General features: G+C 39.5%; 1 protein-coding gene across 3 annotated transcripts in view; it reads right to left on the bottom strand.

Moving 5' to 3' along the window:
- The window catches only part of TNPO1 (transportin 1), an 89,619-nt gene extending 76,880 nt beyond the window's left edge, over window positions 1-12,739 (bottom strand). For 2 of the 3 annotated variants that reach the window (XM_028492970.2, XM_028492969.2), the window contains exon 1: window positions 12,630-12,737. In XM_028492970.2, coding sequence (XP_028348771.1) covers window positions 12,630-12,644 — 15 coding nt within the window. In that variant the 5' untranslated portion in view covers window positions 12,645-12,737. Of the gene's footprint in view, window positions 1-12,629 lie in introns of all 3 variants that reach the window. The other variant, XM_007113058.4, reaches the window with a different exon arrangement.
- Between the last annotated feature and the right edge of the window lie 2,308 nt (window positions 12,740-15,047).

Genomic DNA, 15,047 nt, shown 5'->3' with positions numbered 1-15,047 from the left:
TGTCCCCTGCATCGGCAGGCGGACTCTCAACCACTGCCCCACCAGGGAAGCCTCCTAAGATTTTTTTATGTTATTCAATTCAACAATTCAATATGTGGCTAGGTATTTTGATGAACTTGATTCCAAAGCATTTGAGATGTATGGGAGTTTGTATTTCCCAATAAATAATAATTCCCAAATGATAATTTTATCTGAAATCACAATTTTTTCCTAGTTGTTGACAGGACAACTCTACTAGAATCTCACTGGTGAATGTGTAGATTCTGTTTTACAAATAAAAATACCTGCTGTGCACCTTATCAGCAACTAACAACACCAACACAAAAGCCTCTAGCCCACTGGGATGTAAGGTTAAAATAAAGCTAGGCTTTTTATTAGAGCCTTTTCCTTTTTATGCTTCAACTTTTTATTTCTCTACTGGCTCTTAACCTTCCCCATCAAACTCCTACATTAAATCTTAAACTACTATACCACTCTCTTGATTCTGAGCTTACTACCTGTGCTAAAACAAGACTCCAGAAAAACCTCCTACCTTTACAGTTTCTCCACCGTTTCATCCTTGACTTACGGTGGGGTGGTGTCAGACCAAGGGAAGGATGACATGTTGGGAGGCGAAACAGACACTTCAACTCCCAGCCGCAGTGTAACTTCATGGGGTTTTAAGACAACTGCCCAGGTCTTTAAGTCTTCTGTGCCACGATGAGCCAAAATAACATCAGGAAAAAAGGCGTGTCAGAGATCTGGGGCTCTTGTCTCAGTTCTTCTCTGCACAAAGAACTGTCTGGGAAATCCTGTACGAATCATTTACACTCATTTGGTTCATTTCCTCATTTATAAAGCAACTAAAGACCATGCTCCTTTTCAGCTTCTAGAAGCAAAACATTTAGTAAATAATGAGTCTGGTCATATTCTACATACAAAAGCCAGCCTTACTTCTTTTCTTTATACTTGCTACTGAAATTCTCCAAGTCTTCAGGGAAACTTGTATTCAACTCAATTGTTCAAGTGTAGTTCTGGGACTACTAAATTACCTGAGTGAGAGCTTCATGTCATTTGATTCTTTCAGCAAATACTTGGGCTCCTGTGAAAGGGCATAGTACTGCACCAGGTTTAGGTCATTTCTTACCAAAGTCATTCAGTAGTAAGAACAATCTTTAGCTGAAAATGTTAGGTACAAAAATTTTCATCACAACTTGGGTTTCTACCCAACAGAAGTCTTTACCCATTATCCCCTCAAAACTGTGTAACAGAAAACTGTATAAAACATTATTGAACTAAAAATCCAATGGAGCATTCTAATTCCTGCTCTGGAGCATCTGTGGTTTCAATGATTCACTGTTAATGCTCTTTTCCTAAATTAAGTCTCCTAATATTTTCTAACAAAGGTTTGACAAGCAGCATTTTATGAGCTGAAACATGTATCAGGACTCTTCAGTCCATGTCCATATATACTGCCAACTAAACTTTACCACAAAAGAATTAACCCAAGTACTTTATTTTACCTTTCTAAACAATCAGCAGCAGTAACTCTGAAAACATATCATTTATACTGAAGTCTGGTAAAACTTACATATGAAGCTTAAATATCTTCACTTTCCTTGTGCTTTCCTTCTGCCCTGATGCTCATCAAGGTGACATATTACATTCTGATCCACCATTACAAAGAGTTATAATCCAGATCTAGAAGTTTAAAATCATCCTTTTAATATAAGAATCAGTGCCTCTGATCTATATATTTGACTTATCTGCCCACTTCAAACATAGAATTTCAGATTTTTCCAAGCACTACATGGGAGGCACTGTTGTATAGAGCTTAAGAGTACAAACCCTGGAGTTCCTTGGCTTGACTTTGACTTCTTGCTCTGCCACTTATTAGTCATGGAAAGAATAATTAACCTATGATCTATAAAATGATATAATTAATAGTACTTCTATCTCATGGGGCTGTTATGAGGAGAAAATGGCAAAGTTCCATTAAAAAAAAAACTCTTTGTCTAAAAAGATGACAACTAAAAGCAGTATAAAACCCTAGACTGGATCCTGTACTGGAGGAGAAATGTTATAAAGGATGTTACTGGGACAAGTGACAAAATTGTAATACAGATTGTAAAAAACTAAATTTCCTGAATTCGATAACTATATGTGCTTTCAGAAGAGAATATCCTGGCTCTTAAGATATACAGACTCAGGTTAAGGGGTAGAGGGGCAAGATGTATGCAACCTACTCTCAAATGATCAAAAAAATAATTACGTGTGTGGGGGGTGGGTGGGAAGAATGTGGCAAAACGTTAAAAATTGGTGGATCCAGGTAAGGGGTATATGGGAGTTCTCCCAATTATTCTCACAACTTTTCTCTAAGTTTCAAATTATTTAAAAATATCTTTAAAAACCAGCTTTGACTCCATTTACCCTCCACTACTGCTCAATTTCTCAATTTCCCTTCCATTTACAGAAACATCGTAAAAGTTATGTACAGTCACCATGCCCCCTCTTCACTCCACTCCTCAGAGACTGAGATTTCCTTGTTGCCAAACCCAGTGATTTCTTCTTGGCCTCATCTTAATTTCTCCACAGTGCTGAAAATGGGCAACAATTCCTTCACCTGTTAGCCTGTGGCATCACATCTCCCTTGGTTTTCCTTTTACTTCACTGGCTGCTCTTTGTCGCTCTCCTATGCTGGCTCTCCCACCCCTAAATATCCCAGGCACCTTTCTCCTATCTACATAATCTCATCCAGTTTGTGCCACTGAATAGCTCTCTGAATTTCAGACTCAAGTAACCAACACCTTATAAGACATATCCACTTGTTTGTTAAATGGGTATCTCAAACTTTGCTGACTAAAACAGAACTCTTTCCCATCCCAAAACTGCTCCTCCTCCAGTTGCCTATTATCACTAAATGCAGTTATTATGTTCATCCAGTTGTTCAGGCCAAAATACCAAGGACTCATCTTTGATTTCCCTTATATTCCACATTTAAACCATCAGTCAGTACTGTCAAAATATGCCCTTAAAATATACCTTCAAAATATACTCTGAATCTGACCATTTCTCACCTTCTCCACTGTCTACCCCAGTCCAGATACCATTTTCTACAAAAGCATCATCTACTACATTTGGTTTCCCAGCCTTCTCTTTTGTTCACTTACAGCCCCATTCTGAGACAAAGCAGCAAAAATGATCCAAGTTAGAATTGGAATTAAATCATGTCTTCTCTCCATCAAAACCATCCAATGGTTTCTCATCACACTTAAAAATAAAACCTCATATTCTTACCATGGCCTACAAAATTGTTCCGAATGTGGGGTCCTCCCTACTAGCAGACTCTGCCCCCCTTTTCCACTATGTTCCACACTAGTTTTCTTGCAGTTCCCTGTTGTTGTTATGCTTTTTCCTACTTGAGTCTCACTTTTGCTTGTTCTTTCTTCAAATATTCATATTGCTCACTCCTTCTCATTCAGACTGCTGGCCAAATACGACCTTTAAGAAAGGCAATGTTCTCTTCCCTCTCTCTCCACCCCATTACTCTCTATTTCTTCTCATTGCTTTAGTCAGTACCTATTTTTTCCCCTTTCTCTTCATTAAAAGTATCTTTAAATGAAAAATTGATGTTACTGCTTCTCATCGTATAAAAAAAGTAAACAATACAGATGAAATTCAAGTTCTCTTCAAGTACCTCTCCTAATCCTGGTCTCCTCCCCAAAGGTACTCTAATATTCATTTGATGTGTATCCTTACAGAGCTGTTTTTCGCTCATTTAAATCGTATGTCTGTCGAAATAAAAAGAATTTTATTTCTGTTCTATAAAAACTCATCCAAAATATGCCTTAGCTTTCCTACTTATTGTATATATAGCTCTATTTCATTATAATTTTATACCATTACAAGCAATTCATTCATTCAACAAATATTTACTGAGTGCCTATATTCTAGCACTGTTCTAGTTATTGCAAATAGAGCAATAAATAAAACAAAGATCTTTGCCCTTTTGGAGCTTATTCATGTGGGAGGAGAAAGACAATAAACAGAATATTTAGTGCTAACTTCCCTGAAAAGGCCCAGAAGGTAAATATTCTGGACTTTGCAGACCACGTTCAGGCCAAACAGTAAGAATACGTCTGTTGTATGTTCTTTGTTTTACAACCCTTAAAAAAATGTAAAAACCATTCTTAGCTCATAAGCTGTACAAAAACAGGCCACAGAGCAATGGAGCTCTAGCTTGCTGATCCCTGATATAGTGTGTTAGGAGGTGGTGTGTGCTATGCACAAAGTAAAAAAGAATCCAGGATAAGGGGGATGGGGGGTTAGGATGCAGTATTAAACAGAGTGTTTAGAGAATGTGAGATCTGAGCAAAGACCTGGAGGTAAGGCCAGTGAGCAAGGAGGGAAAGTGGTAGTAGGGAATGAGGTCAGGGAAGTAAGGAGAAAGGGGAGTGGGCTGGGCAGACTATGTAGAGCCCTGTAGTCTACTGTAAGGACCAGATTTTCTCTGAGTGAAAGGGGGAACCATTGCAGGGTTTTGAATAGAGGAGTGACAGGGACTATCTTAATTTGTGAAAGGTTTGCTCTGGCTACTATACTGAGGGAAGACTACTGGGAGGAGGGTAGGGTAGAATAGGGAGACCAGGTACTAACCTATTTAAGTAATCCAAAGAGATACAATGGTAGTGGCTTGGACCAGGGTGGTGGCAGTGGAAAAGGTGAAGCATGGTAAGATTCTGGATATATTTTGATGATACAGAAAAAAACTGGTCGCCCTGAAGGAATAGATCTAAAGTGTCAAAGAAAAAGCAAAGTCAAGAACAACTCCAATATTTTAGCCTGAGGTACTGTGAGGATGGAGTTGCCATTGACAAACCAAAATGGGGAAGTCTATGGGTAGAGTAGGTACTGGGGAGGAAGTTTAGGAGGTAAGTTTTGGACAAGCTGAGTTTGAGGCCTATTATTAGACATTTAGGTAGAGATGTTGAATAGGCAGTTGAACATGTAAGGAATTAGGGAGAGAGGCTAAAGATCTAAATTTGGGCATTGCTAGCATTTAGATGGTATTTAAAGCTATGAGACTGAATGAGATTACCAATGGACTGAGTATTTATGAAAAACAAAAAACAAGGATTGAGCTCTGGGGCTCTCCAACACTAAGAGGTCTGTGAGAAGAAAAGCAAAGGAGAATTACAAGGAAGCAGGCACTGAGGTAGGAGATAACCAAGGGTGTAAGGTATCCTGCAAAGCAAAGAAGAAAGTGTCTCAAGAATAAGAGAAACAGCTCTATCAAATGTTGCTGATAGGTCAAGTAAGATGAACAGAATCAAGGACATAGGGCATTTGGCAACATGGAAGTTACTGGAGAAATTAAGGAGCTGTTTCAGCAGGAATGGTGCACTGGCCTGACTGGAGTGGGTTTAATAGAGTATGGGAGGAGAAACCTTGGCAATAGCAAATATAGACAACTCTTTCGGGGAATAATGCTGCAAAAGGAAACCAAAAATATGGGGAAACAGGTGGTGAAGAGTGGATCAATTTTTTTAAGATGGCAGAAATAATAGCTTTTCTGTTTGCTGACAGAAATAATCCAGTACAGAAAAAAACTGATGTGGAAGGACAGAAGCTGAAGCAATTCCTTGAGCAGATGATAGAGGAGAAAGGATGGATCTAGTACAAAAGCAGACAGAAGAACATAAAACAGTTCATCTAAGATAAAAAGCAGGAAGATAGCATGTACTGACACAGATGATGGTAGTTCATGGGGTGGTGGGAGTGTGTGGAAGTTTTCTGATTGCTTCAATTTTCTTAACAAAATAGGAAGCAAGGTCATGAACTGAAAATGAAGATGGGAAAAGTTATATTGGAGGTTTGAAGAAGATATGAAAGTTATTGAGGAAAGTAGGAAAGTGAACAGACGAGGAAAATACAGTATAATCAACAGGCAGCATTAACAAGTAATGTGAGGTATGTGGTCATATGTGGTTGTGTGTTTTCTTCCAGCCATACTAAGTTATATAGGGGCAGGCACAAAGAAAGCAGAGCGTTGGTTTTAACCAGGGTATGGTTCTACTAAACAAGCAAAGAGCAAGGGAGCTATCCAAAGGAGTGATTAACCATGGAATTTAAACTGAGTAAGAAAGGGAAGTAAAAACAGCAAGAGGGTGAATGGCAAGGACACAGTAATAGGATCAATGGACTGGCGATTCCATTGGGGTAGAAAGAAGGTTGGGGCTGAGATACTAACTAGAAGGAGTGAACTACTAAAAAAGGAAGTATGGTCAGAGAGTAGAAAACATGAAATGGTAACCACAGAGGGCCTGTAGTTATTGACAGTGCAAGAGGGTATCACTCTGGGAGTGAATGACTGAGATAAGATAGAACAGATGGGAAGAACACTGGAGGAAAGATCAGGTATACTCATTTTAATCTCAATATAAAGACTGAGATGGTATTAGAGAGAGAGGCAATGAGCCTGGAGCTAAAATAATTGAGAAATGAGGAGGAATGACCTGAACAGTTAGCAGTTGACAGCAATCATGAAGGGTAGTAGTCACATAATCTGATGACATAATCCAAAACAGGATTTTTAGGGAGAAGGGAGGGAGAATAGTAGCTAGGTTGAGACTGGATTTTGTGGATGATGGACTGTAAATTCCAGTGGGCACAGTAGAAGAATATGAAGAGTTCTTAAGGGGTTTCAAAAAAAGGAGACAAATATAGACCTTTTAATGATTTAGAATGCAGGAGGTAAAAGGTGACCTGGGCTTCCCTGGTGGTGCAGTGGTTAAGAATCCACCTGCCAATGCAGGGGACACGGGTTCGAGCCCTGGTCCGGGAAGATCCCACATGCTGCAGAGCAACTAAGCCCATGTGCCACAACTACTGAGCCTGCGCTCTAAAGCCCGCGAGCCACAACTACTGAAGCCCATGAGCCACAACTACTGAAGCCTGTGCACCTAGAGCCCATGCTCCGCAACAAGAGTAGCCACAGCAACGAGAAGCCTGCACACCTCAACAAGAGTAGCCCCCACTCGCCACAACCAGAGAAAGCCCGCGTGCAGCGACAAAGACCCAATGCAACCAAAAATAAATAAATAAAATAAATAAATTTTTTAAAAAAAAGGTGACGTGGAAGTCTGGAGGTTCTGTAGCAACTGACAAAGATATCCTTGAATATACATGATTCCTGATATACCCGTTTCTCTAAGAAATGGAAATTGCTTAGGTCGAAAATGTTTTTACTTTAAAATTAAAATGGCTATACTGATTTATTCAATGTTTGAGTTTCCCTACTCTTATCGATACATACTAATAAAACTTTATCACTTTTGCCAATATGATGGGTAAAAAAAAAATTCACTGTTTTACTTTGCATTTCCCTATTGGTGGGGTAGAGCATTATTTCACGATTATTGGCTTGCTGTACTTCCTCTTCTGTGAATTTGCCCACTTAAAAAATTGGATTCTCTTCTTAGTTTATAGCACCTAAAAATAACCTATTTTTCTATTTCTCTTCTCTTAATGAATCACACAAATCAACGCTGCATATTTCTCATTTCAAATCTTTCAATGGCTCATGCTAGGGTAACACAAGTCTTGGTAGGTACCTCTTCCTGAAATCCTTCTAGTATATACTTTAAGAGATTCTCTACTTAAAGCCCACCAATCAAATCTGGCCACACCTATTAGTTTCCATATTGTCTATGGCTGCGTTTGCACTACAATGGCTGAGTTGGTTTGGCCTACAAAGCAGAAAATATTTACTGGGTGTCTCCTCAGATTTATATCATAAGAGCTTTATCTACACTTCATTGCACTTTTTTGTTTACATATCTCTCTCTACAGTAGTATCTAAATCTCTTGAGGACAAGGGACAATGTCAGCACTAAAAATGCTTACTGAATGAATAAAGGGCATAAGTTCTTCATAATTTGGCATGTTTCTCATCACGTTCCTATGCTCTAGCTAAAATAAACTATATTTTTACTTCATTAAGTATTTTTCAAAAACAGTATTTCTAATGGCAGCATAATGATCAATGTTTTATATTCATTTACTTACAATTTTGATGGATACCACCTATTCCTAATCATTTATTTGTATCTATTTTGTACACTCACAATCTGCTGAAGTATTTCTCTCCCCTAATTCCTTCCCTAGTGAAGACAAAAGCAATGGAATCTTGGCCTTTCTGGGATCAACCTTTTCATCTATGGTGGTTACTTTGGCACCTGAGGTTTCAGGGACTTCACTGATAATTATTTCACTAATGGCTTCAAAGTGCTTCAAAGTCAATTACAAAACACTACTCAAAATTTTTTTTTTGCTTTAGTTTTCAGTATAATCTCACACACCTTGTTGGTAGTCTTATTCTCCTTAACTGGAACATCTCAATTATTTATTTATTTATTTATTATTTAGGTTTTAGTTTACTTTGCCAGGGGTTTCACTAAACATATTTTTCAACATAGTTATTTTTTGGGCCTTTGTCACTTCTCTTATACCCTAAATTTGATGGATTTGTTTTTTTCTCCTCTATTTGTGTTGAGGTCTTTACAAAGAGTGTTTCACCCACAAATGCTTGCTGCAATCATTTTAGAAACCAGCTTTATATATTCATTACATTCATTACATACATACATACATATTACATCTCATCCAGGTAAGGAGTTTTTTTTTCCTTTTTAAAATATACTTGGATAGTTAAGCCTTACCTGTTTTAACTTTGTAATTTACTCATTCATTACTTCCAGCTCAGTTTCACTATCTTAATAATCTGATCTATGATCTACAGTTAATAGATTCACTGTTATAGTGAATTATAAGATTCCTTTAAAGATTTTGTATTCATTCAATGTATACATGTTCATTATAAGATTCTGAATATGTGTATCACATAAAACTTTACAAAGTTTTGAGTTTTGTAATGAGGCAGATCTAGACTCAGATCCAGCCTTGAACACTCTTGAGTCCTTGGGCAAAGTACTTACTTACCGATACTTCAGTTCTCCCATCCAATAAAATGGAAGTAACTCTCGTGTGTAAAGCGACATAGGGCTAGGATAATGAGCATAATATACATAAAAGTAACAATGTATGCTAAATGCCTACAAATGATGCCAAGTATATTATACAGAAAAAAATGTTAATTCACTCTCTCTTCCCTCCCAACTCAAGCAAAAGGGGAATAAATGCTGTGCTCAACTAAGTCCCTTATTAAATTCCCTTAAGTAAAAGCAGTTTGGTGATATGAACCATGAGCTCTGGATGTTCATACACTCTGACCCAACACTTTCACTTTGGGAAATCTATCTTAATGAAATAATCTAAAACACAGAAACTGTTTTATGTATAAGAATGTTCACTGTAGTGTTTCTTACAACTGCAAAAAGAAACTTGCTAACTGTCCAACAGTAAAATGTTTACTTATTCACAAAACATTCACAATTCACAAAAACATTATGTGGTCATTTGAAAAGATGCTGATGAAATAATTTAATAGCAAGAGAAAGCTTATGGTGCTAGATGAAAACAGCAGAATGCAAAATTGTTAATATTAAAGTCTCAACTGTGTAAAGATCAAATAAAGTGAGAAAAAATATTGGAAGGAAATGTATCAAAGGGTTTATAGTAGTGACCTCATGGTCCTGATATTAGTGATTATTATTTTATGGTGTTTTCTATAGTTTTCTAAAATACCAATAATCATGACAATGATGATAATAATAGCAGTTATTATGTATGAAGTGTTTACTACATGCCAGGCCAAGTTCTAAGAGCTTAGTATTAACTCATTTAATCCTCATAAGATTAATTCCTTAAAAGATGAGATAACCGAGGCATAGTGAGATGAAGTAATTTGTTCAAGGTTACACAGTTAATTATGGAAGGTGACAAGACTTGAATCCAAGTAGTCTGGCTCCAGAGTTCCTGCTTCTGCTATACTACACTGAAAAGACTTGCTTTGTTTAAAAATTTTAACCATTAAAAGGGCACATGTCAATTCAAACCTTGTGGCCTTTCAGATATGAGATTTCTTTCAGCTTTCCTTCAGTTCTGAATTCAAATATTTGCTTTGCCATCAGGTGCCATTTTGGAATAAGATGTAGCCACCATTCCTGTATAGGTTCTATCTACTCCAGAAAATTCTAAGACAAATCTCCACCCCTATTTCCTGTTCCAGTATCTCATTTAACGATTGAGACTCTGGAACTCTTAACACTCTTACTTATTACACTTACTGACAGTACTTCAAAGAATTCTTCTAGTAAGGAGGTCTTAGAGCCAGCAAGGGTGGCTTCTAGAAACTCTTTCCCACACTAACACCCATCCATGTAACTACAATTACAGTTTGTAGTTGTAATTGTAGTGGTAAATCTACAGTTACCACTTTTGCAAACATCTGTCTTCCATTGTAAAGATCTCATCCTCTGCAACCCAGGAGACCCCTCTTACCTGCCAACACTCACCAGATAGCTACCATAGCACTGGCTGAATGGAACCAACTAAGATTTTCAACACCTGGGGAATTTAACTGTCTCTCATCCTCCTTTCTGAAGGTGGCATTATTCTCCACTGTTTTTAAAAACTTCATCAGTTAATCAATCACCTTGACTTTCTCAGCTTTTTCACCCTTTTGCTAGTTAACCAAATTGTTTTTTTAGGAACAAGGTCTTTTTGGCACCAATACATATTCAAATATCAATTCCAGGAAAAAATATTCATAATTTACACCCTGGGCAATAAAAATAACTTCCACTTACTGCCGTGTTCTTCTCTGCAGTTTACATTTGATAAATTTATTTCATTACGTATGTCACTTGGTTTGGCTTCCTTTATAACCAAATTAGTTTTCTTAAAAACAGTATCTGCAGAATCCAACATGGTTAACTGCAAGCAATTCTACTAAACATAGTACATTTATATTTCAATGCAGTTCATTTACAGTATTTAGAAAAACAGAGCTCATGAGATGGCTTTAACATTATATAAAGAAGAAAAACTAGTTATAAAACAATGAATACAATAACAAGTGTTGATAATGGAAAGATTTACAACCAGAATCATACATATTTTTACCAAAAGCTTATCCTGCTCACAATATATAATGATAATAAGCTCGATTACTTTAAAATATTTTTATAGATATTTCAGTGGGACGAATTTAGTAATTCCCTGAATATCTAGGATGAAGATGTAACTACATCAAGGCTAATCTGGTGCGGGCCCCTTTTAGGAAATAGAAAATGGAGCACTAATAGTTCATTAGGCTCCCATTAAATTAGGTGAAGTAAAAATCGTACAGCCAAACTGTTACACATTTATGCATTGCATATGCTGAGGAGTAAAGAAGAAATCTGCACCTTCAAGCTAATATTTCTCTTTTGCAGTTGCAAGTTTTCAACTTGGCAGAGTCACTCTCTAAGAAGAATGGGGTGCAGGAGGGAGTGAAAGTGGAAAACAGAATCATTTTCAAAAGACGGAATCTTCCCCTGCTTCATTAGGCATAACTTATTTACCATTCTAATATGAAAATTTAATAAAACAGAGAAACTTAAAATCCAAAAGTAACTTGTTATCCTAATAATGAGCATGTCAGGACAGCCATTTTACAACCTTACAGTTTCAAATACCTATTCCACGATACAATTTGTATTTTAAAAACATCCTTTAGATTAAAAAAAAAGAAAAGCACCATTTATGCACTCATCATTGAAGTCATGAGCGTCAACGCAGGATCGTTACTGAGCTTCTTAATACAACTGTCAAAATCAATTTGTGGATAGTCTCCAACTTTAAATTTCTACATTTTTATCTGCTGAAGAACCGAACTGATTAGCGACTGTTAAGATAACGGACTTAAACTGTAAGCAATCTTTGCAAAATCCAGTTGATTTTTAAAATCAGCAAACAAATAACAGGAGATTGTTTTTGAAGGATGAAAGCTATGCCCAAAACAGGTTGATTGTGGCGTGGGTCCGCTTCTCAGCAGCAGTTCCCTGTGGCGCGTTCGCGTGAGAGAAGTACAAAAGGGCAAAAGCGCAAAAAACACAAACCCACGCAAAATCCGTACAGTTACAAACATTAAAATTATGTACACATGTCGTGAAACCATGAGTCCCCAAGTGAAAAGAACCGCCTGGAGAAAGCGATCAGCCAGCGGAGTGTGGTGGCGATGGTGTGTGTGGACCAGGGACACCCGGGCAGTGGGGGCCGGGCGGGGACAAAGACCGGGCATCCGGGGCAGCGCCCGACAGTGCCCAGAACCCTCGGGAAGCAGGTGTCCCAGGGCAGCGACTGCGGTAACCCAGGGCCCTGAAACGCCGCGGTTTAATGATCGGGGGCAAAGGCTCCCCGAGGAACACACCCTCTTCCCACCGCCCCTAACGGGCTTCAGGCCCTAACCTCGGACACCTGAAGAGCCGCCGCCAGCCCCCTGCCCGGATCCCCAGGGACGCCCGGGCGCGCAGCTGTTGGGCTTAGAACCGCGCCGCCGCCGCCGCCGGGCTCCAAACGGCCGGGCGGGCACCGAGAATGAGGCGGCGGGTCCGGCGCCTCTCCCCGCGGCCCGTCAGGCAGCTTCCGAACAGCTTGTCTCCGTTCCCGCCCTCCAGTCCGGGGCCGCGCACCCTCACGCCACCTACCCGGTCCCACACCATCCCAGAGGCCTCCGGCGCTTGGGCCCTCTGCCGAAGCGGCGTTGCCTCCCCTCCGGGGCCTGAAATGGCTGCGGAACAAAGAAAATCTGGGCTCCAGCGAGCGCTGGTCTGATTGGGCGTGGGCGGGGCCTGCCGCTGGAACGTTCGGCGGCTGTCTCCTTGGCAACGGCGGCGGGGCTGGGAAAACCGCGGCCCGGGCCTGCGGGGCCTATGGATGTACGCCCGGCGGCGCGTGGCAGCGGTTTCTAAGTCCGCGCTGCAGCCTCGGGCTTCCGCCCGCCGCCGGGCTCCCGCTCGCGCCCCCTGCGGCCGGCGCGCGGGCCCGAGCCTCTGGCTCACTGGAGGAACCCGCACGGACGCTGCTTCACGCTGTGAGGCCTCGACCAAAATGGCCTGTAAGTGTGGCTGCCTCCGAGCACGACGACCCTACCCCAGCCCAACTTCCATACCTCAGGACCACCTCCAGAGTGACAGACCTTCCCTGGGAGCCTATTAAACACCGAACGTGCCGCATATTCCACAATAATACAGTTCCATCGCCGCTGGTAAAAAGTAGAAACGGCTTCAGTGGATAGATTCGGTGGACGGTCCTCCGCTAATATTGCAGGATAGCTTTTGAGGTATGCTGTATCTAACACATCAACTGCTTTGTAGGTGAAATTAAATTCCTTCTAAAATTAGGTTTTACATCTCCAGGCGTGTATTAATATAAAACTAGGTTCTTGCTCTTAGAAATAACAAGTCCTCCTCTCCGTAACCGGCCATCACGAGAAATTAAGATGTCTTCTATTTTCCGAACAGAAAATAATTCAAAATGGGAGAGGTAGACTTTTTATATACTCAATTATAATAATGGTAGTGAATAGATAAAAAGCAGTGCCCTTACCCCACAGTATTCTTCTATATAAATTTACTATATGTGAATATTTTAAATTTGCATAGCTAGATCATTATTTCCTAAGGTGATGATGCGCTGATGATATTCTTCCTCACATGATCAATGTGTCAAAAGGCCAACAGTTTTGACTATCCTACTTGCAAGTGCTGTATATATTATGTTTTGAAAATGTGTCATGTGTAGTGATTGTTGCCTTCCAGGCATATTCTAGATAAAATTAGAGTACCAATACTAGGAAGTGTTTTTGTACTGAGACATCTTACTTGTTAATAAACTTGTTAATAATTTTCGTTTGCAACAACAGTCATTTTATGAAAGAACAAGTTTATTTAACTTAAATTTTGAGTATAAAAGGACCATTTCTCCAGGACATGGAAGCAAACTAAGTGTCCATCGACAGATGAATGGATAAAGAAGATGTGGCACATATATACAATGGAATATTGCTCAGCCATAAAAAGAAATACCACATTATTAAAAAATCCCTGAAGATCAGCTTTATTCTCTCTCAGCAATAGAGATAGTAATGTGAATCCAGTCGAGTTTTTGAATCCAGTTGAGTTGTTGTGAAGACTATTTTGTCTCAACTTGTACACATATGTAATGAGTGTATTAGTTTCTTTGGGGCTGCTGTAATAAAGTTCCACACACTAAGTGACTTCAGTTTCAACAACAGAAATTTATGGTCTCACAGTTCTGGAGGCTGGAAGTCCGAGATCAAGAAGCTCAGCAGAGTTGGTTCCTTCCCAGGGCTGTGGGGAGATTCTGTTCCATGCTTTTCCAGCCCTGGTGGTTTGCTGGTGACTTAGGGTGTTCCGTGGCTTGTGTCAGCACCACTCCCATCCCTGTCTTTATGCTCACATGACGTTGTGTGTTTCTGAATGCCCCTTTTATAAGGACGCCGGTCATACTGGGTTAGGCCCCCTGTCTCAACCTCGACTTTCTTACACATACACACTACCCAATGTAAAATAGATAGCTAGTGGGAAGCAGCCGCATAGCACAGGGAGATCAGCTCGGTGCTTTGTGACCACCTAGAGGGGTGGGATAGGGAGGGTGGGAGGGAGACGCAAGAGGGAGGAGATATGGGGATATATGTATATGTATGGCTGATTCACTTTGTTATAAAGCAGAAACTAACACACCATTGTAAAGCAGTTATACTCCAATAAACACGTTAAAAAAAAGGACCATTTCTGTCATTAGGAAATTGAACATGGAAAGAAAAAAATTTTAAATAACTAAAATATTCGTAATTATGATTTTAACATTTTCTGATGGTAATTCGATAGCAGTTGAATACAGTAGTGTACAGCAAAACGAGGCCCCCAAAATAGGAATAGGTTACCAAGAAAAAAATCTTAATGTAAACCTTCCTAAATGGTAGTTCAGTGTATCTGCAGGGATATGTGTCCAAATAACAAACAGGGTTTATTTCTGCATTTGAAAATTTTCATCATGGAATAGGGAGCCTTGTTCTGTACAAATGAGCGTGTATGTGGTAT

Source organism: Physeter macrocephalus, chromosome 8 (assembly GCF_002837175.3).
Source record: "Physeter macrocephalus isolate SW-GA chromosome 8, ASM283717v5, whole genome shotgun sequence".
NCBI classification, from domain to species: domain Eukaryota; kingdom Metazoa; phylum Chordata; class Mammalia; order Artiodactyla; family Physeteridae; genus Physeter; species Physeter macrocephalus.
The sequence above is the reverse complement of the archived record's forward strand: the minus strand, read 5'-3'. Positions and strand labels throughout refer to the sequence as shown.